The sequence below is a fragment of the Lutra lutra genome, chromosome 1 (assembly GCF_902655055.1).
Source record: "Lutra lutra chromosome 1, mLutLut1.2, whole genome shotgun sequence".
In the NCBI taxonomy this organism is placed as follows: domain Eukaryota; kingdom Metazoa; phylum Chordata; class Mammalia; order Carnivora; family Mustelidae; genus Lutra; species Lutra lutra.
Window position 1 is genome coordinate 121,627,543 of NC_062278.1, and position 25,498 is coordinate 121,653,040.

General features: G+C 45.2%; 1 protein-coding gene across 25 annotated transcripts in view; it reads right to left on the reverse strand.

Moving 5' to 3' along the window:
• The window catches only part of KALRN (kalirin RhoGEF kinase), a 675,882-nt gene that overhangs the window by 292,683 nt on the left and 357,701 nt on the right, over positions 1 to 25,498 (reverse strand). For 21 of the 25 annotated variants that reach the window (XM_047734954.1, XM_047734936.1, XM_047734961.1 and 18 more), the window contains exons 12-14: positions 20,832 to 21,040; positions 17,429 to 17,603; positions 3,160 to 3,355 (exon numbers count right to left, since the gene is read on the reverse strand). In XM_047734954.1, coding sequence (XP_047590910.1) covers positions 3,160 to 3,355; positions 17,429 to 17,603; positions 20,832 to 21,040 — 580 coding nt within the window. The remainder of the gene's footprint in view (positions 1 to 3,159; positions 3,356 to 17,428; positions 17,604 to 20,831; positions 21,041 to 25,498) is intronic. The other 4 variants (XM_047734993.1, XM_047734982.1, XM_047735089.1 and 1 more) reach the window with 1 other exon arrangement.

Below are 25,498 nucleotides of genomic sequence, written 5' to 3' on the forward strand. Positions count from 1 at the left end.
GAGATGGGCGGCTCTTCTGATTCCTCAGGCCACATGGAATAGTTACATGGTCAGACTGCACTGGAGAGACCTGCGGCCTAGCCACTGGGGGTGGGTAGGCTGACTCATCATGGCAAGCACGAACTAGACTGTAGGAATCCAGGCCCACCTCCCACACTAGACAGAAGAAGAAAGGTCTAAGGAGAAAGAACGGGAACTTTCCAAAGGCAGGCTGCTAGCTGATGGTGGAACTGGACCTTGACTTCAGCCAGCGTGTCTTCTCCAACTTGACTCTTTCCAGCAAAACCTGGCCCCTCCCCACTCCCACCTCCTGGCCGAAATAGAAAATGCTACAGCTTGGAGAGAATGATGAGCAAGTGGAGCAAGTGTTCCTGTTTTGCCTTCTGTTCCCAAGGCTAGTGCTGACTTGAGCAAAGGCTTTGCTTTGGTTAGAGCCACTGGCACACCAGAGGGATTTAGTGGGACCTGCCTCAATGCCACAAATTGCACACCTGAAAATAAGTGTGTGGCACTTCCCTACTTCCATTTAGTCCTACCAAATCAAAGCATAAGCCCTTCATTAATTCATCACAGAGGGCTAAACACCAACCAAAAGCTTAATTTTGTTAATTGTCTTTTTTCTAAGACAGCAGCTTATTTTACCTTGAATTCAAATATAGTTCATTAGACACATATCATCAATGACTAAGACATTTGCTGCCTCAGTTAGGGGTCTCTGAAGTCCTACATTCCTCAACCCCCCAGGGACAAGACCCTGCCCCACTGGGCCCACCCTCAACCTCCACCCCACCCCTCAGCTCCAGCAGAAGCCTGCTCTCCCTTCCTCCGAGCCAGAGACAAGGTAGAGGCCTCCTTAGCAGGACCCAATATTCAGCAGCAGACAGGAAGTGAACGTCCCTGAAAGCCCCAGATGCATTCCCTTCGAAGCCTCCTGGACTATGCCAGCTGAATAGCTAGCTACCCCCGGCTAGCTGGGGTAGAGGCAGGGGAACAGCCAGTCCCAGCACAGAGGGCTCAAGAGGCCCATCAAGTCTCTTTTGATAAAGCCCATTTCTAGATCAGGACATTGGGTGTGGGCAGCTCATCTGCTGGGGGTGTTTTCACCCATTCAGCCCTCAAGGTGCAGGAGGCTGCCAAGCACTGCTAACCCACAGTCACAGGCCGTCTTGAGGGACTGCCAGCTGCTGGTCGGCTTTCCGTTACCATGGATACCTGGCTCTTGGGACAGAGAGGGGCTTGCCTGGGTCACACCAGCACCTGGGTACAAAGTGCCGCAGTTTCCAGCAGACCAGCTTCCCCTCCTGCCAGATGCATCAATACCGAGGGACAAAGGTTGAGCACCCCTGCAAGGCTTCTCTGTCCCAGCCTCTCTCCCAGGTCCTGCACATTCTCTCATGGTTCCTAGCCTTAGCTGGGAGCCAGCTATCGTGAGTCTCAGGAGCGTAAGCTCTACCGTGAAACCCTGAGTCCAAGGTTCTCAGCTGCAGAGAAAGGATCATGGTTTCCCCTCCTACCCTAATAAAACCTTGAAGATGTACAAGCCATTGCCAAGCATGTGTCTCAAACTTTCATGGGCACATGATTTCCCTGGAGATTTTGTTAACACACAGATTCAGATTTGTAAATCTGGGATGAGGGCTGGGATTCCTCCACCTTTCTAATGGGCTCTTAAGCGATGCTGGTGCTGCTGGTCCGGGGGGGCCCTCACTTTGAGTGGATCCTAGATCCGTGGTACGCCAGCACCCCCTGGAGGGCTTGGCAGAAACACAGACTGTTGCGTCCCACCCCAAGAGATTCTGAGCCGGCAGGTTCTGTGGACTTTTAAACTTGCCTGGGGATCTCAGCCCTGGCTGCACCGTGGATCGCCCGAGGAGGTTTTTCGGCTGATGCCCAACTCCCATTCAGATGTAGTTAAGTCAGGATCTCTGGGTTTGGGGCCTGGCACTGCCATTTTTAAAAGAGCTCCCAGTGCCCCCGCTGCCCCGACCCCGAGAGACTGCAGTGGGAACAGTCCTTCCTGGACTATACTGAGTAAACAAGCCCGGGCAGCTGCAGCTGTTCGCAACACAAACAAAGAATCACGGAAGGACGATGCTGAGCAGGCAAACAGAATTTACCAGACTGTCTTTCCTCCAGTTAGAGTTAGAAGTCTCTTTGAGTGCTGTTATTTACTCTTTTCGGTCCTTAAAACAAACACTGTCCCCTATAGTCCCGTTTGGGGGCTAACGTCTGCTGGGAATCTCATGATTCTAAATATCCTTCAGAGTCAACAGGGACATGGCCAACTGTGTTTTTAAGAGCTGATGGCCTGAACCCCCGTCTGCCTCTTCCCGGAGGGTCAAGAACCAGAGGCAAGGAGGACCCGGGGCTGGGGGGTAGGCCGACGGCAGGGCAGGGTGTAGAGACTGTGTCCCAGCACTCTACTAGCATGTGTCCCTGTGAGTGACTTCTTGTCCTCTGAACTATCTGGACCACAGGACTGCCCTGGCTCTCTCTGGTTCTAATACCAAAGGCCATTGTGGAGAGCACTAGGTATCCCAGGAAGGGTTCATGCATTTGCTGGAGAGACAGTGCATAAAGCTTGAACATGAAAAGAAGTGAAATCTGGGTGACTCCACCGTGGTTTCTTGAGAAGTTATAAAATTCTATGACCCTGCATAAATTTTTATCAGCACTTCTAACACACACAGACCAGTGATTTAAAAAAAAATAAAGGTGGGGGGCTTTTTAAGAGGCCTGAACTGGAGACCAGGAGCCGCCCTGGGGGTGGAAGACAGGAGAGGGGGCTGGGGGGTTGAAGAGCAAACATCTACAGGTTTGAATACAATTCACACAGCAGGCTGGCTGCTTCTGGAGCCTGCCTGTTTGTTTCTGGAGGCCGTTTTTTCTGAGTCTGTGCAAATTTGTTTTCCCCATTCTCTGCACAGCACCAAGAGACCCTGGCCCTATCCTCCTCTCTACCAGAGCCTAACTGGGCAATCTTGGACAAGTGATTCTAGTTCTCACGCATCAGTTTCTTTAAAGTGGCAAACATCTCTGTCCCTGTGTCTGGGGGAATAAAGCGGATGAGCAGAGTGGCCATGCCGGCTGGAGTCGGGCTGGCATGCTTGTTTTCATCGTCTCCCTGTCGCAAGGAGGAGGATGGGGGAGCTCACCCACCTGAGGCCTGGACCTCCATGATGTACTGGTGCAGATCTTGCCCTTGCTGGATGACCTCGAAGGTCATGTTGTTCATGGCTAGCTTCCGCTCTGTGTGGCGCTGCAGCCGCTGCTCGGCCAGCGTCAGATCCTCCGTGTTGAAGTCATTCATCTGCCGGAGCAGGTCCTCATTCCAGGCATCCAGCTCTGCCGTCACCTGTAAGGGAATGACTGTCAGGACCGGCTCACAGCTCCATGAGAGACTGCGAGACTGAAGCCTTAGTCGCCAAGCCCATCCTTGGATCCATCTCCACTTTGCGGGTGTTGGACTCCTGAACCCAGGTGAAGCCCCAGGGCATGCCTGTCACTTCACTCTCCACGTGCTTCTGTGTCTATAGCCGCAGCCAACAAACTGCAGCAAATGCTGGGTAAGTTACAGTCCATCAAGTTTTTGCATATGCCATCCTGTTCCACCACCCCACCCCCATGACCTGAAGAGGCAGGTAGGTAGTGGGGAGATCTCCAGGTACCTCTTACCGAGAAGGAAGCTGGCCTTCGCTCAGACAGATGCAATCTGCCCAGAGCTCACCCTGCTGGTGAGGCGCACGCCTGCAGACAGAGCTCAGTTCTTCTGACTGCAAAGGCTTTGTATGCCATACCACAAGGGCTACTCTAAAAATCGCATCACTGGAGAGGAACTCGGAAAGCAAATATGGAGACTCCCTCTTTCCAAGACACAGAAACTGAGGGTTGGAGAGACCTGTGAGTGGCCGGAGGTTATATACTCAGAGCTGGTGTCCATCAAGCCCAAGGGTCTCCTTGTGGTTCCCTTATTCAATCATGCAGGATGCTCTCTGCAAAGGCTGACACCTGGACATGGTGACTCAAGGTGTCAACAGACTGCGGATGTCTAGAAATCCCAAGCAGATTATATGCTGTCAAAAGGCGTAATGATTCTACTGAAGATAGAAGCACATAATGAATGGAAACTGCTCTCTCATGAACTTGCTAACTGGTTTCTGCCCTACACCCTCGCTCAGGTGACCCCTGGTCCACCCTCACAGAGGTGAATGCCCAGAGAGACTGAATTCTACGCTTCTTTTACAAAAGCCGCACTCCCCAACAGGACCCAGCAGAGCCGAAAGAGCACTGGAACGTAATCTTTGAGTCAGAGAACTCCTCTGATATGTTTACAGGTCCACTGTCGCATGCTCAAACCTGCTCGGTAGCCCTGGGACGGCCACGGCACAGGGACTATCACTTCTTGTCTGAGAAGAGGAAATGAAAGCCTAATCCCCCAGCAGTGGCACGATGGCCCAGGCAGCCCAGGCACAAATCCCAGAGCCCCTGCTCAGTGATTTGTATTATGGTGTCTCCCCCACACCACTGACATGGGACATGACCTCCCCAGCTGACCAGCACTGCCATTCTGGGAAATCAGGAGACAGGGAGTGGGAGAAAAAGAAAACCAGCTTGAGGCAGCTGGGAAATGGCACACTTAACATTCCTTGCTGGGACCGTGTGGACTAGGATGGGAAAGGCAAGCGGTCTGGTGTGAGAGGCTGCCATCTGGGGCACACGACTCCATTTGTGTCTAACAGTAAGACCTTTCTTCATGGAAAGGGTAGTTGCTATCTTGGAAGCAGAGATGGGGGAATTGTAAAAATACCATCTTTATCGTCCTAGGCTCCCATCTCATTGCCCCACATCTTTTCAGGTCAACTAAGGAACCCACGGAGCTCAGTGGGAAAACCTATTATCTACTTATCCTGGGGAGTCCTTGGGGATCTGGGAACCAGCAGGCTGACAGGTAAGACAGGGTTTTGTTGTATCCCATCTTTGAAAAGGACTTCATTCTCTAACTAGAGGAGTTAAACAGAGAAGAGTAAGAGAAATAATAGATTTATAATTTATGGGATGAATAAGCCTATCTAGATGAGGCCTCTAAATATATGTTTTTCCTTCCTGTATTTAAAAAAGTTGAAGTACGATTTACATATGATAAGATGCATATATTTAATTAAGCATTCAGTTCTAGGAGTTTTGACTCATTTTATCCATCCATGTGGCCATTACCAAAGACAAAATAGGAACGTTTCCATCAGCCTAGGGAATGTGCTGGTTGTGCCCCCTTCCAGTCAATTCCTGCCCATCCCCACCCCCTGGCAGGCCTCAGGTACCACTTTCTGATTTCTATCACTGTGGATGTAGTTTTGCCTACTCTTGGATTTCATACTAATGAAATCATACAGTATGTACTCTTTCAGATCTGGCTTCTTGTATCCAATGTGCCACATTTAAGATTCATCCACGTTGTTGTGTGTATGAGCAGTCCATGCCTTGCTGCTGCTGGGTACTGTCCCATTGTGTAGACAGACCACAGTTCATGTATCCATTCTCTGGCTGATGGCCACTTGGGTTGTTCTCAGTGTTTGGCTATTATGAGCATGGCTGATGTGAAAGTTCTTATTCAAGTCTTTCTGTGGCTACGGGTTTTCATTTCTCTTGAGAGTTCCCTAGGAGTGTGATCCTAGGGTCCTATGGGAGGTATGCTTTTGACATTCCCAACAGCAATTCTATATCCAGTGGGAATATATGAAGGTTCCCCTCACCATCATTAGGTATCATCAGTCTCTTTAGTCGTCCTGGTGGGCATGAAGTGATATCTCATTATGGTTTTAGGTTACTAATCATGATGGGCATATTTTTATACACTTACTGGCCATTTGTATTCACTTTTGTAAACTGTCTTTTCACGTCTTTTCTGAAAAGAGGTTAATTATCTTTGGCTCATGGATTTGTAAGAGCTCTTAATATATGCTAGATAAGTCCTTTATCAGATAAATGTACTGACAATGGCCAAATAACAGTGTTTTTTTTAACCTACTTCTTGGCCTGTAAACTAAGAGAGATGAGAATAAAACTAAGACAACAAGTATGAAAGGAAGAACCTGTCTTTTCTTTCAATTTTAGTTTTCATTTTGTTTCCCGGAAACTGAGTCTGTGCAGGGTCTGTTTGCTGCTGGAAGGACCCCGAAGGGGTCTGAAGGTGGGAGTCTGCGGACTGCAGAGTGTTGAGAGTCCTTGTGAGGAAGGAGAAGCAGAGCAAAGCTGAGCTGCTTCATTTGAGAGAGTGAGCCTTAGAGATCTGGCATCTTGGGAATCTGAATCTACCAAATGTGAAATATGTTTAGCATTCTGAATCTGGTGTTTCTGTATTCTTTCCTCTTCCCTCCCCTCCTCTACCCTTACCACCTTGACGTCATTAAGCTGAGGGCCCTTGCCTGTTATGAAGCCCAAAGAATAAGACTTTCAAGGGGCCATTCGACAGATCAGCCTGATTCCTAAGCCCATCTTCCCGGGTTCTACTCTCTTTTCTCTCTGTTTGACTCACTCTTCCCATTATCCCCAAGCAATGATGCCCAGATCCTTGAAATAGTCTGATCTCTGTATTTCTAATATTTGCTGGAGTTTATTTTCTTTCCTTTTTTCTGTTCCATCAGAAAATGTTCTTTCACTGCCTTCTTCTTCCTGACCTTCTTTCAGGGTACAAGGCTGGCACACAGCAAGAGCACTTTCTTTAATGAAAAACCTTCGTTTTTAAACCTGAAGCTTACCTACTGTTAATAAACAAACCTCACTTTCCAGCCCTACCTCGTGCTCTGCTACAGAAACCAGTCAGCCCGTTGCTCGCGGACCTTGAGAGTTGGCTCCTGCCCTCTCTAGCCTCTTTCCCTGGTGTGATAGCCTTGAACCGCTCTTGTTTTTTCTCCCAGTCTACTCAAATCCTCACCGCCCTTCAAAGTACACCCTCTGACGTGAAGAGCTTCATGACCACCCCCAGACCCAAAAGTTTTTCTCTGGCTTATCTTATAATATCAGACATAGACTTGTTTGCTCATACAGAGACCGTGAAAAGAAAATCCAGGGAATTAATTCAGCTATTTAACTCCATTTGGAAAAGAAACCTGAAAGAATTTGTTCAGGGCAAAAAGTAGGGCCTGAACCAAATGAATGAAAGATGGAACCGAGTTGCCCACAGGGCATTCAGCTTTCAATCACTCCATTTTGCTTTCTTCTTCCACTCAATTAGGTCCATCTCAGCTCTGGCCCACTCAGTTCCCGTCTTGGCTCCAGTGGCTCCTGTTTCCCTCACTCTCCTGAATTAATTGGAGCATTAGGATACAATGACCTCTTTGAGAGATACATTGGCAATATTTCTAATCTAACAACTGTCTACTCTAGAGCCATAGCCATAAGGAAAATCAGAGAAGGAGTGAAAGAGAAAGAAAGGATAGGAGGCGGTGGGAAGTGGGAAGTGGGAAGACTCACTTCAAAATAAAGCCCAAGACTTCCCTGCCAGATGAGATTTATTGAATCCAGCATTCTTCAGGCACAGACTGACCCAAGGGACTTGGTTTAGCAGCTGCCTTGGGCTCTGCTCTGAGGGTGCCCTCTCCACTGGCTCCTCCTACTTCCTGGGTCTCCCCTGCCCCTCCTGACGTTTTATTCTGTGCTTGCCTGAATCAAAACTCGCTTGTCATCTTTCTTCCCTTTTCCTATGGTCTATTCCCATCTATTTGGTTCTCTATTATCGCCTGCAAAGTTGGAAATCCCACTGTGTTGTCCTTTTCTCCAAATCATTTGAAGATGCTGGCAATCAGGATGATGACCACGGGTTGAAGAAGGTATTGATCTTGTGCAGACATATTTCATTTATTGCACTTTGCTTTATTGAACTTCCCAGATGCTGTGGGTTTTTTTTTTTTTTTTTTTTTTTACAGATTGAGAGTTTGTGGCAACCCCGTGTTGAGCAAGTCTACTGGTGCCATTTTTCCCACAGCATTTGCTCATTCCATGTCTGTGTCACATTTTGGAAATTCTCACATCACCACAAACTTTTTCATGATTATTGTATTTGTTGTAGTGATCTGTGGTCAGCGATCTCTGGTGTTACTATTATCATTGTTTTGGAGCATCACGGACCACACTCAAGTAAGATGGAGAACTTCGTACCTGTGTTCTTTTTTTTTTTTTTTTTTTAGATTTTATTTATTTACTTGACAGAGAGATCACAAGCAGGCAGAGAGGCAGGCAGAGAGAGAGGCGGAAGCAGGCTCCCTGCTGAGCAGAGAGCCGGATATGGGGCTCGATCCCAGGACTCCGAGATCATGACCTGAGCCGAAGGCAGCGGCTTAACCCACTGAGCCACCCAGGCGCCCCTGTACCTGTGTTCTGACTGCTCCGCCAACCAGCCATTGTCCTGTCTCTCTCCCTCTCCTCAGGCCTCCCTATTCCCTGAGACACAACATGGAAATTAGGCTAATTAATAACCCTGCAATGACCTCTAGTGTTCAAGTGAAAGGAAGAGTCCATACGTCTCTCACTTTAAATCAAAAGCTAGAAATGATTAAGCTTCATGAGGAAGGTATGTTGAAAGCTGAGACAGGCCAAAAGCTAGGTCTCTTGCACCAAACAGTTAGCCAAGTTGCAAAAGCAAAGGAAGAGTTCTTGAAGGAAATTAAGAATGCTACTCCACTGAACACATGAGTGATAAGAAAGCAAAACAACTGGGGCACCTGGGTGACTCAGTGGGTTAAAGCCTCTGCCTTTGGCTCAGGTCATGGTGTCAGGGTCCTGGGATCGATCCCCGCATCGGGTTCTCTCTGCTCAGCCCAGAGCCTGCTTCCCCCTCTCTCTCTGCCTGCCTCTCTACTTGTGATCTCTCTCTGTCAAATAAATAAATAAAATCTTAAAAAAAAAAAAAAAGAAAGCAAAACAACCTTATTGCTGATATGGAGAAAGTCTGAGTGGTCTGAATAGAAGGTCAAACCAGCAACAACACTCCCTCAAGCCAAAGCCTAATCCAGAGCAAGGCCCTAACTCTCTTCAATTCTAGGAAGCCCAAGAGAAGTAAGGAAGCTGCAGAAGAAAAGTTGGAAGTTAGCAGATGTTCGTTCATGAGGTTTAAAGAAAGAAACCATTTCCATAACAAAAAAGTATAAGGTGAAGCAGCAGGTACTGATGGAGAAGCTGCAGCAAATTATCCAGAAGACTGAGCCCACATAACTCATGAAGGTGGCCACACTAAACAACAGATTTCCAATATAGACAAAACAGCCTTCTCTTGGAAGAAGATGGCATCTAGGATTCTCAAAGCTAAAGAGAAGTCAATGCCTGGCTTCAAATTCTCAAGGACAGGCTGGCTCTCTTGTTAGGGGCTAATGTGGCTGGTGACTTGAAGTTGAAGCCAGTGCTCATGGACCATTCTGAAAATCCTATGGCCCTTAAGAATTATGCTAAACCTATTCTGCCTATGCTCCATAAATGGAACAACAAAGCCTGGATGACAGCACATCCATTTACAACATGGTTTTTCAAAATATTCTAAGCCTCCTGTTGAGACCCACTGCTCAGAAAAAAGTATTTCCTTCAAAGTATCACTGCCCACTGACAGTCTGCCTACTCATTCAAGAGCTCTGATGGAGACATATGATGAGATTAATGTTGTTTTCAGGCCTACCAACACAACATCCACTGTGAGCCCATGGATCAAGAAGTACTTTCAACTTTCAAGTCTTATTATTTAACAAATACACTTTGTAGGGCTACAGCTGCCACAGTTAGTGATTCCGCTGATGGATATGGACAAAATACATTGGAACCTTCTGGAAAGGATTCACCATTCTAGGTGCCATTAATAACATTCATGACTCATGGGAAGAGGTCAAAAGAACAGCATTAACAGTTTGGATGAAAGTTGATTCTAACCCTTGTGGATGACTTTGAGAGTCCAAGTCTCCAGGGGACGAGTAAGCGCAGATGTGGGGGAAACAGCAAGAGAACTAGAATTAGAAGTGGAGCCTCAAGATATGGCTGAACGGCTGCAATCTCGTGATAAGACTTGAATGGATGAGGTATTGCTCCTTATGGAGGAGCAAAGTGGTTTCTTGAGATGCAAACTACTCCTGGGGAAGATGCTGTGAAGACTGTTGAAATGACAACGAGAGATTTAGAGGATGACATAAATGGACAAGATGAAGTAGCAGCAGAGTTTGAGAGGACTGACTCCAACTGCAAAGGAACTTCTACTGTGGGTAAAATGCTATTAACAGCATCACATACTGCAGAGAAATTATTTGCACACACACTATGTACATTAAGGGCCAAGTAGGAAGGAAGGATCCAAGGCATTTCATTGTGCTGACATGCTCTAAAAAACATGGGCTGTCAATTGCAAGATGAGCATCTTTCTGTTTTATGATGTCATTATTTTTATTAAGATGAGAAAAGTGAAAGCTAAATATTCTCCACTGACCTACAAGTGTAAGATGATAGGGAAAGACATACTGCCGCTAAAGAGATAGTCTTGTCGCATGGGAGGAGTTATTTGAGCTATAATGGGTTTGTATACTGATACAGGTTACCACTGTGAAACTAAAATTCACCCAAATATCAGAGCCATTTATTCTTCTTGTCTAGTCTAGTATTTTCTTTTCTGAGTTCTTGTTGTTTATAAAATCAATTTATAAAATGTCAAGATAGTGAATTCTAATATAGGTTATTTTAAAGGTGTATCTGTATCATGACATTTCTTTCTGCTTTAGAAATATATATAAAATTTGTCTAAAGAGTTAAACTATTTATTTATGTAGCTATATATAGATCTTTGGGAATATCACAAGAACTTATGGGAAAAACAGAAGGATTTGGCAATAAAGAAATCTACTCAATTGTCTCTCATTTTTGGCAAAATAATGTAAGAGCATATTGCAACACGCCGTAATTGATGAGTTCCAATGTTTAGTTACCTAATTTCTATTCTGGTAGATAATCTGTGTAATTTAATAATTTTTATGAACAATTTCATGTTCTTTTCTTCATTAACATCATGATAAAACAGGGACCTTAGGTATAATCATGACTGACCTTGAAGGAGTCTCGATCGGATCCTCAGTGGTTATTTTGTCCGTATCCTTGGCTCTTAATGAGTTTGAGACCTGTGGGAATCTAATCTGTTTTGAAAAGATCTCTCCTTTGTTGAAGAGCTCCTACAACATATATTGTCCACTCATTCTAGTACTTATCAGAGCTTGAATGCCAGTGTTTTTCCTCCTGTGTAAGCTAAACACCTCATCCTGGAGATTACATCTGCTTCCCTCTCCTGAACCCCCAGCATCCTCACCAGAAATAAGAAGCATAGGCCATTTGTATCTTGATAATGTAACCTGACTTCAGGCTCATAGTCATTACAGAGGAATCTGAAAGTTCCCACCTCTGATAATTTACTCCAAACAGGTGACTTGCCAGAATAAGAAAGCTGTGTGGTTAATTATTGTTGTTTTGTATTTAAGAAGGAAGTTGGTAGTAGAACCCCTCCCCACCCACACACACAATGATGCTGAAATCAATTTGGCAAAAGTCTGGAAGAGACTATCAAATTAATATTTTGTGTTGGCTTTGATTTACTTTATAGAACTTATTCTGGATTTCCTCCTCAAAGGAACTGGAGCACATTTAAAGAATGCTACAGTGATCCTTAGGAGCAACCCACAAAAAGGGATCTCAAATAGATCTCAACTTTCTTGTTATAGTTTCTATGTTGGTAGACTCGAGGTATATTATGAACATGGAGCACAGCATGGCTTTGCAGAGCCTGACACGGTATCTATAGAAGAAGAGGTTATGAAAGTGGACTAGAGGATGATCCCCAGGCAACACAGTGACCGTGCAGTCCGATGGCATCATCAGAGGAGAACTTCCATGAAGCACCACAGGGCCTGCCTGACTGGGCCAATATTTCAAATAGCTACAATTGTTGAACCAATAATAAATTTATCTTGATAGGATGACGAACTGGGCCAAGAAGAAAAACAGTACAATTTGAGAGGGAACATACATAAAAGTTTTTTTTTTAAGATTTTTTTTTTTTTTTGAAAGTCAGTGTATCAGAAGCACTTTGAAAAAATAACCAGGCGCTTTTAAGGGAGCACAAGCTTACAGAATACAGAAGAGGCTCTCATCTCCTGGGCCACTCCGACAGAGTGCCAGCACCCTGAGCACACTTCACCCAGGTGTATGTAGGAAGGCGTGGCTAACTCGCCCTCAGTAGAGGGCAACCAGGAGAGTTGGGTGTCTGGAAACCACGTGACATCCAGAAAGACAAGAATAAATTGGGATCTGTGCCACAGATGATGAAGAGGATGAAGACAAACAGTCACCAAATTTTTAAAGTCAAGGGGATTGTAGAAATAACTATATAATCTCAACATTTTTCAGGTAAAGGAGAAGGAGCCTATGATGACCATTTTCAATTGTTTTTAAGGCTGCTAAATAAAAGAGGGAGCAGATTTATTCTGTTTTCCCAGAGAGCAGACTCGGATCAAAGGTAGAAGGTTGGAGATTCTAGTTCAATACACTGATAAAATCCTGAGCTCTCCTTTCTGCCCCTGTCCCCCCAAACCTCACTTACAGAATTTGGAGATATCCCAGTAGAGGCTAGGTAGCATCTCCTAGGGATGCCAAATCCTGGCCACCAACTTCTTTACCTGTCTTCCAGGTATAATCTCCTCAAGAAACTTTCCATGGGCAGCCTGACTAAACTAAATATTCCTGCCTCAGTGTTCTCATCCAACTGTCAGTCTCTCTCTCTGCCGCAGAATTAACACATTGTACGACGATTCTGTTTCTCTGTTTCTCCCCAGCTAGGCCCAGAATGGCAAGGACTGTTTGTATCCTCAACGCCCAACATCCTTTTTGACTCATATTAGGTGCTCACTAAATGTTGACTGAGTTGGATTTCTATCAGGCAAAAGGCAGACTGAGCAATCTCTTTCAAATATGAGATGCTAAAGGCATCTTGAAGAGTTGAGACCACCAGTAAATTGTAATCAGCAGTCTGTCCTCAAGGCGGAACTTTCTTCCTCGAAGGCTATCTTTTCCCCAGCCTCAGCCTAGCCACAACTTGTCCCAAGATAAACTCCATGGATCTAGAGTTGGCCGTTCCATTCCTTACTCAGGCTAATTACACAGATTAATTTGCAGGTACACCGAACAAACTTTGTGATTATAGAGTCGAAGATTTAAAAGAAAGACCATAGCTGTGGCCCATTTTTCATAAAGTCCCCTATGTACAGTATCTTTCTTGGTGTCATTTCTAGTATTCTATAATGTGAGTATGCCCGCCCCAGGGGTGCCCCAGATTATCCACTGAAAACACAAAAATTCTCCCTGTATAAATATGCATCTGTATGTGCATGTATATCATAGGCACACATATTTGATTAAATCAGTAAAAAAGATGCAATGTTTCCCTAGACACTCACTGACAGACTGACACTGGAATCTCGCTACAAGCTCCAGCAGCCCGAGGGGTGGGAAAGGGCGCCGCCAGGAGGGCAGGAGGGCAGCTCATTCATCCTGTTGCTTTCAGGGGAGTTCAAATTATTGCTCTTTACAAGCACCCAGTTAAACAGATTTATCTATTATCCACTTTTAACTAAGCTTCACAGAAAGACGCATGGCTTATCAAGTTTCCTGCAAAGAAACTGCAGTTTGAGGACAATAATATGCATGAAAGCACATGAGAACTTTTAAGTCTCTGTTGGCCACCTTGTGGGGTAAAGTAATAATGATGATCTAATCAGATCTGCCACGAAACCAGGCCAAAAAAATAATTAGAGATGATCAAGGAGGCGATCTGAAATATGGAACCACAACTTCTAATGAAAAAGCTGAATTTCACCCTAAGGGTACCCTGAGTTCTGAGATTATGAGCCAGTGATAGAACATGTGTACCATTTATAAACTAATATATGCAAAGATAGGGAGTTGCAAGTTCAAAAAAATTTCTTAAGAGAGTGCACGATCAAAGGAGTTTGGAGACTCCTGGCCTGTTCTTGCTTCTAAAAACTTTTTTTTAAAAAAACTTCTTTTTGATCATTCTGGTTAATTGTAGAAAACTTTGAAACGCATGGGAGCTTCAACAACAAGGAAATATCACCCATATTCCTACCACCACAACGTAATTATTCACGTTTGGTGAAATGTCTCTGCCATTACAACCATTTCATATAAAACTTCTTTCATGGGGGGAAGCTGAACGTATAGGAAACACTTTACAGAACATTGTGTTCCCCCATGGGTCACTGTATCTAGTCTCCATGGAGGTTAAGATGGTCTGTCAGGAATGCAGCTGCAGTCCTGGCTTTAGAGCAGTTGGCTACTACATCTAGGTAAGCTTCATTCTTGGTGGGGGCACCCTATGACCTCAGCCCAGGTTATCCTGTGGGTGCCACACACACCTTACTGAGGAAAAGGAGTCTGGCACAGCAACTCCCGTACTATCTTAATTGTTAAGTTAATTAGCCCATCTCAGCCATCGGTGACATGGTTAAGGAAGGCATCATACTCAGATTCCCAGATGTCAGGCATGCAGGCCTGCTCTGGTTTTCAATAATCCCCAGGAATTCCGAGTATGTCCATCAAATTCCTTCGTCCAGAGAAGGACCCCATAGCTGAAGGGCTGAAGGTTCTGCAGAGAGGGCCCCTGTCCTGGCTAATGTCAGCTCCGACATGCCCCTCACTGCCGAAGCTGCCCTTGGTTTCCCACTCTGGCTCTTCTCTAGATGTTTGCTCGTCATCCCCCCACAGTGAAACACTGGCTGGTATTTGAAATAATCTCATCACCCTCAAAAATAACTTCTGACTATCTGAGTTGAAGCAGAACTTTTTCATAGGGTTGGCAGAATTTCCATTTTGATCTGGGATGAAATGCAGCACTTCCCAAGCTTTGGGCCACACCCCAGATGGGGCACAAGACCCCTTCTAAAACCTGCATGTCATTGCCTAAGCCAGAGGGTGCTAAACCAAGTCACTGTTTTTATCTCCCTCATTTTATGAGACCCTCATACGATATCCCCATTTTTGCTCTCTACTACAGATCAACTATTCACGTTGTTGCGTGGTATGGGAGCTGCGGGGGTGGGGGAGAGCATTTGTATACAACACCAAGGTTGAAGAATTCAAAACCTGTAACTGAAACAGCAAGCTCCTCTGGTAACAGTTAAATAGGAGCCAGCTTTAAAGTATTGGATTTGCAGTTTGCTTTTTTGTTTTAATGGATAATTTTGGCATATCCTCTGGATTGTTTTTCAGGAGTGAGAGTGGATTTTCCCAGAACCGCTATAGGCAAACACACCCTAGTGATGCCCGCCACCCCCTCCGGCTAATGTCAGGGGTGCAGTTCATGGCAAAGTGAAGCTATCGATCCCATTCTGCAACTAAGCCAGCAACTGTGACCTCAAAACCATGTCATCTAAGAAAATAAAACCCAAACATCCAAACCCTCAGATGGTTTCCTTCCACTTAAGCACTTTTTGATGCAGACCGGGAATGACAGGAGAGTAAATGGAGACTGCGAGAGCAGAATCACCACACCTGCTCTCATGATTTCCCAAGGGATACATTCACCTTCCGCAGGCACAGGGAAGCTGGGGAGGGATGGTGGGAGTGCCTGGGGCTGGGCCTGACAATCAAATGGAACTCTGTTTATTTTGGGGGGCCTCACTCCCGAGTACCAGATATTAACAACTCATACGCCCTCTTTCCTGTCTTTGTTACCTTGGTCACCCCAGCTCTATGAAATTCACCACATTCTCTCTGCTGCCTGCCAAAATCTCTAATTTTCCACTAGTATTTTTATCGTTCTTTCAATATATATTTGTAAGTATACATTTATTTTTCTTAAAGTTTGTTTAAGTAATCTCTACACTCAGTGTGGGGCCTGAACTCGTGACCCTGAGATCAAGCAAGAGTTATACACACCTCCAGCAGAGGTGGCCAGGTGCCCCACAACTTACGTTTTAATAGTACTTGCCCCCTGACATCCTTTTGAGTGTAGATTCAAAGTAAATTAAGTAAAAAGTATATATAAATTCACCTAAAGTTATAGAATAAGTTGGAAGGATAATCAAGATATAAATTTAAAGACATCTTTTCTTCTTTTCCTTTGTGCCACAAACTATCCAGACCGTCCCTTTTTTTAAACAGGTAGTCTTAAGCAAGAAATTGCAGTGGCTTCCAGGGAAGGAAAGGTAGAGGTGTGGTTATAAGAAGAGACAAATCATTAAGACAGTAATGGATAGGAAGGATTACTTTAGGACTGCTTTCCTCTTATATTTCTGATTGTCAATATAAACCCTGTTGGTCACAAAATTGAAGAAAAGAGCATCTTTTGCCAGGACAGTTCTCTGGTCCTGCCTGGGACTGGGATTGGGATATGGGAACTGCAACATTAGGGGGAAAAAAAAAAGTCTTTTCCTTCCAAACCAGTTTCATGAAGTTTCCACAGATATTGTTAGGAAGATCATTCCCAGACACCCAGAAGCCCAAACTGTTAGGAGACCATCGGAATGCAAAACAAAAATTTTTTTAAAATGATATGTGGAGAGCAGCTTTCCCTCATACCACACCAGCAGGGAGCAAAGATAGTGCCTCTTTAATTTAACCCTTTCCCATCCCTGAAAAGGACAAAGTGCCTTGGGTGTTGGACACTCTTCACAACCCAGGAACCCTACTGGCCTGGCTTTAGTTAGTGTTTCAAAGTAGAAAATAATAATAGGTGGATATTATGTGGAACAGACATTATTAATAGGCATCACAAAGGGGATATAAATATATCAGAACATCCAATTCTGACCTTTGTGGAAGGAACTGAGGAGTCCATGAGATGAACCAAGATGGCCTTAGCACAGACTTACTTTCTTGGTGAGCGCAAAGCAAATTAAAGAAAAGGTCTTCCTCCCTGTGGCTCCTAACTTCCTGACTGCTCTGTGATTTCATCTAGCTCCTGACCTCTAGTCATTAGCTGAGGAGGCCTCCGAATTTTAACACCTACCTGCTCCTGAAGCTAAAGGACCCAATGGCTAACTCAAATAGCCAACGCCATGGTCTTTTAGGAACCAACGTACCAAGGGTCCAAATAACCCCAACAAAAACCTTCTTGATAAAGTCATTCTCAGACAGAAAGTGAAACAGAGAGGCTCTCTGCCTGGCAGAGCAGGTGAGGACAGAGGAACGGAACCAGGTAGAACGTGGATTGGGAATCCGCTGACTCTGCAAATGGATCCTCAAGGCACCATCCCCTAGAATTCCCTTAGGGTCCTGCCCGATGCCCCCTTGCCCGACCCAGGCCATGCCCCTGAGCAGGAAGCAGGCCCCTAGGTGGCGCCCCCAGAACTCTCCCTGACTCCCCACCCTCTCTGTCCGAGTGTCCCGCCCCCGCCTCTACCTCGATGGTATACTGCTCGAAGATGCGCAGCTGCAGAAAGATGTCCAGCTTGATCCTGCGCTCATGGAACAGCTCCTCCATCTGCACCTGGGCGTCGTCCAGCTGCTGCAGGACTGACTCGACGTGGCTGATGGAGCTGCCGTGGGGCGTCTTGTTGTTGGACACAGCCGAGTCCCTGCGGCACAGGAGGGGGGAAAGGCCTGGCCATGTTAAAGGGATATGGGGGCAGGCAGTCTTCCTCCTCTGAGCAAGGGGGGTATGGATGGGCTCGGTCACGCAGGACATTTCTCACACTCCCCCTGCGACCCTGGGACTATCTCTGGAGCAGGGGAACCGATGACTCGTGTATCCTTTCTGAGGTTCCCTGCAATGCAGCATTGAGACTAGCCACTCTCCTCGTCCTCCAGGAGGAGAAAGGGATCAGACAAGGGAACGTAGGCAAAGGGCTCTCAGAGGCAGAATGCGTTAGGGAAACGGATGGGTGCCACACATACATGCAGCCTACGACGTACAGGTTTAACATGCACATGTGCACATGCATGACAGTAAACACAATGGTCACAACACGTAAGAGTAGACAAACTAAAGGCACATAAAAAAATCACTTCCTGGTTTAAATAAAATGAGATCACAGCTACCAAAATTCCTCCTCCACTTCAACAGTACCGTGTGGAGCCTGTGCTGCCACACAGGCTCCAAGCTGCTGTGAGGAAAGCATGGGATCCAGACGTCACAAGCACAGATTGTGCCCCCAGTCTGACACACAGGGGCCTGTGGCCTGGGGACATCACCTCCTGGAGTCCCAGCAGCCTCCTGACAAGGGCACTTAGTAATGCCCCGCCCTGCTCACTTCGTGCTTTGCTGTGAAGTGAGACCGTGCCTGTGAATGTGCTCGGTGACCAGAACATGCTGCGTGAGTGGCTGTGAATCCTGAAAGGACACGTGAGAAGTGCCATGTGCTGATGGGGGTCCAGGCCCAGCTGTGGAGAGTAGAGGGTAGGGGCACATTAGGCTGGGGCAACAGCAAGGCTGCCAAGAGGATGTGTTCTGATTTGGGTGTGAAAAGGAGGAACCCAGCCAAGCAGGTGGGAGGCCTGTGCTCTCTGAGCAGAAGAGTCTATGCTAAAGTGGCAGGGGAGGTGACAGGTTATAGAGGGAAACCAAAAGAAAACATACTGAGCTGCTCAGAGAAGTGAGGGGGTGGTGAGACCTCCAAAGAGATCATTATAATAGGTCAGTTACAGGTGTCGAGATGTTCAGATTCTAGGGGGCCCTAAAGCTTGCAATAAAGGGGTACGTTCATTATCTTGTGGCTTCCTGGTTTCTTATACACTGTAAGAAGTCAGAAGAAAAGGGCAAAATCATCAGCATGCTGTCAGCCTGTGTCTGTCTCAGAAGCAGCTGTGTCTGAGTTCATATTGTTTCTGAAGGGGTGTAAGGCCCATGGTCAGGAACCCTTCCTTCTGCCATTCTGAGAGCTCCCAACACCGGCCTCTCTGGGCACCAAACCCACCACTGCACAGACGGCCCAACCAGGAATGGAACATAAGGCAGGTACTCGATGCTCTGTTTTATCCATTTGTTGAGGACTTTGCTGTTAGAAGGATATGCTTGTTCTTTCTGACTGCTCCTCTCAGGCTGTTTTCTATCACACAGCTTCCAGAAGGAAGAGAATAATTTCTGACCATTTTGTACAGCACCAATGTCAGCGTCACGCTCACTAGGAGGCCCAGAGATGATGCCAAACCGCCTGAGATGCTTCGATGATGAGTGCCAGCGAAGTCACAGAGACCAAGAGAAGATGTGTGCTCTGCTGGGCAGGAGGCATCTGTCCCTCTCCACCAGGCATGGTTCATGTCTTTTCCTCTTTGATGGGTCTTGAAATCAAGGACGGGTGCCGGGGCTAGAGTCATGCTAGTGGGGGTGCACATGGTCCCCAGTGGTTCTTGGTCACACAGCTAGCTAGGGTCCTCTCGGAAATCCATGGCATCTAAGCTGTAGAACAGGCCTTTGCCATCACAGAGTAGCCCTTGGCCCTTAGGCATCATGTAAGGTTGGCAGGTGAGAACAGGGGTCACCCACACGGACCCAGCCCACACAGAACAAAACCTACTAAGCTTCCGAAGAGCATTTGGAGAGAAAACACAAAACCATCACAAAATTCTAGAGCTGACAGAGTTCCTACAGCGACCCCCTTAATTACACAGATGAAGCAGCTGAGGGCCAGAGAGCTTAAGTGACAGCCTGTTATTTGGAATTTTTTTTCAGAAGCCAGTAACAGTAGGGTTTCTTAGATAGGCAGACAAAACTCATATATTATATATTAGTAAAGATCAACTGGGGAAAGAAGGGAAAGAGGTTGTCTTATTAGTATGCACCAGGAGGACTCAGAAACATCACACGTGCATGTTTGGAATAGACACAATTAATTTCCAACAGAAAAAATGTGGGGCTATCTCAAGGTAAGTTCTCATTGTTTGTTTAATTGGACAACCAGTAACAGGGAAAAACCCTCTCCAATTCGAGTAATTCCCTCAGGCCCCAGGGCTGGCCTGGGACTTGCTGATGAGATTATTTCTGTCTGGGGCTGGCAGAGGTCCCAACACTCAGTGATTCTAGGACAGAGCAAGTCCCTGGGGGCAGAAGACATCGTTAGCACCATCAAGTCCTACTTATACAGCACCTGGGCCCAGAGGTAGTGCTGAGGGCTGGCTCACTGCCTGTGACACCTTATCTGAGGAGTCTGTGCCCTTGACAGGAGGAAACTAGATATTGATGGCCACAGAGAGGAGGCAATGTTGTGGGTGATTCTAAATGAATGTAAGGTTTTCGACAGGATTTTCCTTCTTGGTTAAGTTTGTTTAGGTTGGTACAGAGGGAGTTGTATTTTCTGGGCAGCAAGGAATGTGGAAAGATCATATGTGAGCAATGGAGAGCAGACTGGGATAAGGACACACACTCTCTAGATCCCCATGGAGTCAAAGCCAACTGTTTTTGCCACCTGGAGCACTAGCATTCAGGGTTCAGCCCAAGATCAGAAGCCAAATGACATGGGACTCCATAAAGGCTATTTCCCCACATAACCAACTACGCCGTAATTCTTCATGAAGATGCTATTTATTTCCTATTGAATGTGGTTAATTTTTGTGTCTGTGTTACTTATTGATTGCTGAATAACATCATGAATAATACATAATTCTCTGAAACATCAGAGCTTCTTCATTTCCTATTTCATCCTCAACTCAAGTTGGGTATGGCACAGGCATTTTTATATCTGACAGATGGAGAGACTGAAGCTCACAAGAGACCACAAAGCTGGCTGTGGTTGAGCCAAGACTGGGACATGACTTATCTCACATCTAGTCGAGGGCATTTCCCACTGGAGAGCACTGCCCATGCTGACCTGGCCTCGCTGGGCTCCCCTAGGGAGGGAGGCGCTGACCTGAGCTGCTGGATAAGGTCTTCGCCTTCCTTGATGACGTTGAGCGTGGCATCTAGAGTGGCGGTCTGCTGCTGCTGGAACTGTTTGATCAGTTCCTGGACTGCATCCACTGAGTCCGCACAAACGTCCTCCAGCATCTCCTTCTGAAGGTCTTCCATCCATGTCCACAACTGTGGGAGAGAGAGCAGAGACCCCATGCAGGGCAGACAGGAGAGGTCAGGGCTGGGGCCAGGGCCAGAAAGTCAGACATGGGACATGTAACCTACCCTCCACCAGTCAGTGTGATGTCAGACTGTTCTTCTCACCAGCATACCTACATTTAAATTCATTACACATCTCTGTTAAGTTCACTCCATTAAATTCACTCTGTTAAGTTCACTGTTTCTGTTCCCTAAGGATGAGAACCACCCCAGGCTTCACTTCCCTGTGGGTCAGTGAAACTTGCCATCGTAGAGCAGGGCGATCACTCATCTTGGAGACACTAGGAAGAACAGGGGACTGCTGAGGGACATATATTATTTCATCTTTCAGAAAGGAGGGCTGTACATACTCCAGACCGCTAGATGTTGATCTGTAGAAATGTACCATGACTTTGGAAACATGCAAAAAGGAATGGGATGCTCAATAAGAACCAAATGAAGAAGGGGCGCCGGGGTGGCTCAGTTGGTTAAGCCACTACCTTCAGCTCAGGTCATGATCATGGAGTCCAGGGATCGAGTCCCACATTGGGTTCCCTGCTCGGTGGGGAGTCTGCTTCTCCCTCCGACCTCTCCCCTCTCATGATCTCCCTCTCTCATTTGCTCTCTCTCAAATAAAAAAATAAAATCTTAAAAAAAAGAGAACCAAGTGAAGATTAATTTTAAAAATATGTGTCATGCTAAATTATTTTGGTCTTTTCAGGGGTGCTAGGTTGGTTAGAAGGTTGAATGCTAAAAATGTAGCTTATCTTAATTTCAGGGTAAGGATGAAACATTTCCCCCATTACATTCAAAGCACTGAAATGCAGCCAGGGTGATATTACTGGTCAGGCAACTTTAAAAGAGCTAAGTATAATGTTGTGAACAGAATAAGTACTGGAAATGATGAGGAGCTGGACTGAATTACTGAAAACTCATGTAATGATAACTCTTCTTCATACTGAAACTAGGTCTCCATGGCCTGCCAAAGGGCTCCATTTCTAATACTCCTACTGAGCATGGTCACAAAAAGAGGAAGGGAAAGATGAGTCTGATGCTTGCTTAGAAATAAGGAACCTTCACTTGGCTAGCCAGAAAGATAAGCTCAGGGCTCTACCAGGGAGAAAACAAAACAAAACAAAACATAGTATGGAGAGAAAATGGAGAGACAGAATCAGATGTAGATTTTGGCCTAGTCTTTTCACTCGTGTTACCTTTGAATAAATCATTCCATCCTTGGCTCTCTATGACTTCATGTGTAAAACATGTAGCCTGATGTAGGACTCGATCCCAGCACCCCAGGATCATGACCTGAGCCGAAGGCAGACATTTAACGACTGAGCCACCTGGTGCCCCTGAACACATAAAACTATTAATAAGCCCTTGGCATTGTGATGATCGCTATAAGGGATACAAATTACTATTATTCAGTGTTCCTGTCATTTAGCAGCTTACAATCTAGTTGTAATTCAGTTTATTTCCTTTACAAAAAAAAACAAAACAAAAAAACCCACTTTTTTTGTTGTACAAACAGACGGCAAGTTTTCCAGACCATGGAAGCTGGGATACATATTCCTAAATGTATGAATGTATTTATTTCAAATTGGTTTGAAACCAGGAAACCAGGAAGTTCAGGGTATTGGTCACTGTTGGTTCATGTTATTTCATGTTGCCATTTGGCCTAGAGAACAAAAGCATTTTCTACAGGTGCTGAAGTCCCTGGGTAAAAGATAATGGGTTTTCTGAAAAATTACTGTAGAGACAGGCAGTAGAGCATAATGGTTAAGAGTTTCAAGCCCCAATTCTACCATGTATCAGTTAGACAACCTTGAGCAAATAAGCTACCCTCTTTGCACCCCAGTTTTCCTTATCAGTAGGGTGGCGATAATAATAGTATGTACTCTCCAGAGTTATTACTATTACTAAGAAGTTGATACCACGTGTGTGTATGTCTGTATGTACATATACACAAATAAGTGAGTTATATCCGTATCTATCTATATAGATACCTGTATCTATATATACCATTTAGAAACAGTGCCTAGCATAGAGGAAGTGCTTTTGATGCTTTTGATGCAAGCCACCTCCAGTACCCACTAGAAGGCAGCAGGAAAGTTTAAAGTACTCCTTCATTTCAGAATTAATAAAAGATCAACACCAGATTTGGTCTTTCAGTAGGCTAGGCTGAGCTGGGCCTCTCTTTGCTGCTTTGTCCTGGGATGTCTAAGGAAAGCCTAGAGACTGGAAAGTCTAGATATTTCTAAAGGAAAGAAAGGAAGAAGGAAAAGAAAAGAAAAAGGAAAGGAAAGGAAAGGGAATAAAAGCAAAGGAAAAGAGGATGTAAAGAGAGAGATAAAAACTGTAGATACCAAACAAGTCATATAAGACTTGATTAGAAAGTTGAAAGAAAGAAGAAACAAGAAGACTTGAAAAGAAACTTGATGTGTTGAGGGAGGACAAGCATTGAGATGGAAGACGGATCAGGGTAAGGTTGGTACTTACTATTACAGGAATAAGAGACAGAAAAGAGGATTATAGGGTTCTTGAGAATTTTATTTGATTTAAGATAATTCTGTTCTCAGTACCATCCTTAAGCTATTTTAATGGCTTCATAGCTTAGAGGTCTTTTCTTCTTTTTTTTTTTTGTTCTCCACACCCAGCTCCCAGTAGAGCCCAATGTGGGGCTTGAACTCATGACACTGAGATCAAGATCTGAGCTGAGATCAAGAGTCAGACACTTAACTGAATGATCCACCCAGGCACCCCATTCTCTTATTCTTAATAAAACTTGAACACCTCTGGTGTAGGTCTAGGGAAGAAAGCATCATTTTTTTCTGAGGAAATCCACCATGCTTCATGGCTCTCCCTCCTCCTGATGGTCATGCAGCTAAACAGCAGGGGTAAAGAAACCGACCATAGAAATTGCCAGATAAAAATGAGACATCAGTGGTATAAACAAAGGGACTAGGGAAAGAGTAGGGACATCTGAGAATACACTCTGATCTCTGAAGTCACTGTCATTAGAAAAATGTGTCCTCCCCCCAAACAGTCTTTGACTAGTGAATTGAAACTGATTTCTCACATTTCTAGTCACATATTCTATTACATTATAAATAAACTTGTCTAAGGCAGAATCAAACCTACTTGCTGCTAAGGAAAATCAGCTAAGAGATAAATGATGAAGGACAGTACTCGGTGCAGCTCAGCCCAGTGGTTAGCAGGCTGATAAGAAAAGGAAGCACTGGTCTACCTTTAGGAGGATAAAATGTCAAACAAAATTGCTTGTGATTAAAGAGAATCTGGCTTGGAGCTAGGGAAGGGGACTACAGCACCAAAGACAAAATATTAGTGACATCTTTATCTGTCCTTCTGTTATGAAAACAAACAGAAGAAAAGGAGCTCTTGAATGAAACTGGTATTTACTGGTGATAATTCTTGATTCCGCCTCTGTTGGCTACTCCTTGAGCATGGGAAAACGACTTTACTTCAACTACTTCCTATTGAAACTGGTCAGTGTGTGCACGTGTAGGCATGTGTATATGTGAGCTCTCCAGCTTATCCCTAAAATCCCTACCAGCTCTAATTTGCTATGGTTTCTCTTCAAAGGCTGATGTCAAGAAGAGGGTAGCAAAGAAATGGCTTTCTAAACTGAAACACAGTAGTCACAGCTTGGACACAGAGACACCCAAAGTCCAGAAACTTTAGCAACAGTTTGAGGATAACTATGATATCAAGTTAAGACACTATTAGCAACCTAGAAAGCTTGAGTTGTGAGCCATTTGCAATCCCACAAGGTCACACCCACACAGGTGACTGTAGGAGCAGCACATTTAAATCACAAGCTCATAATACGATTTTTTGAATAAGGACCTCTGAGGCGTACATAAAGTAGACAAAAAGGAACATTAGTGTCCCTAAACTATGAGTAAGGGCCAATATTCCATTTCCTAGGCTACAATTTTCCCATATGAATGTCCTGTGGGTTTCCTTCTGTATATGTGTCCATCTGACTTACTCCTGAAGAGTGTGCCTAGATTGCTTTGAAAAGAATCCACATCAGAGCACCACTTCTATTAGCAATTTACTAGTTATCAGGCAGCCAGTGAAACCCAGTCAGAATGGTCTCTCCCTTCAAGCTACCACAAGCAATGACTGCCAAAACTAGGTAAACTCACAGAGTGTGTGAGGTAATCCTGTTGTTTTCCATTTGGTTTCTCTCCCCTAGGGTGATCCTTTTTACCCCCTGTGTAAGGAGAGTCCAACACATTAGCACTGCATCTTTTCCTTTAATCCACTGCTTCCAGAATGACTCTCATGTTTCAGCCATTTCCAGATGCTCTTCTTGGTCAAACACACCTGTAGTGGGACTCATTCCTTCAGGGCTCTGCTCTTTGGTTGGCAATGATTACTCGGTCCATGTGGACAGATGCACTTAGGTGGTTTTATGTGTTC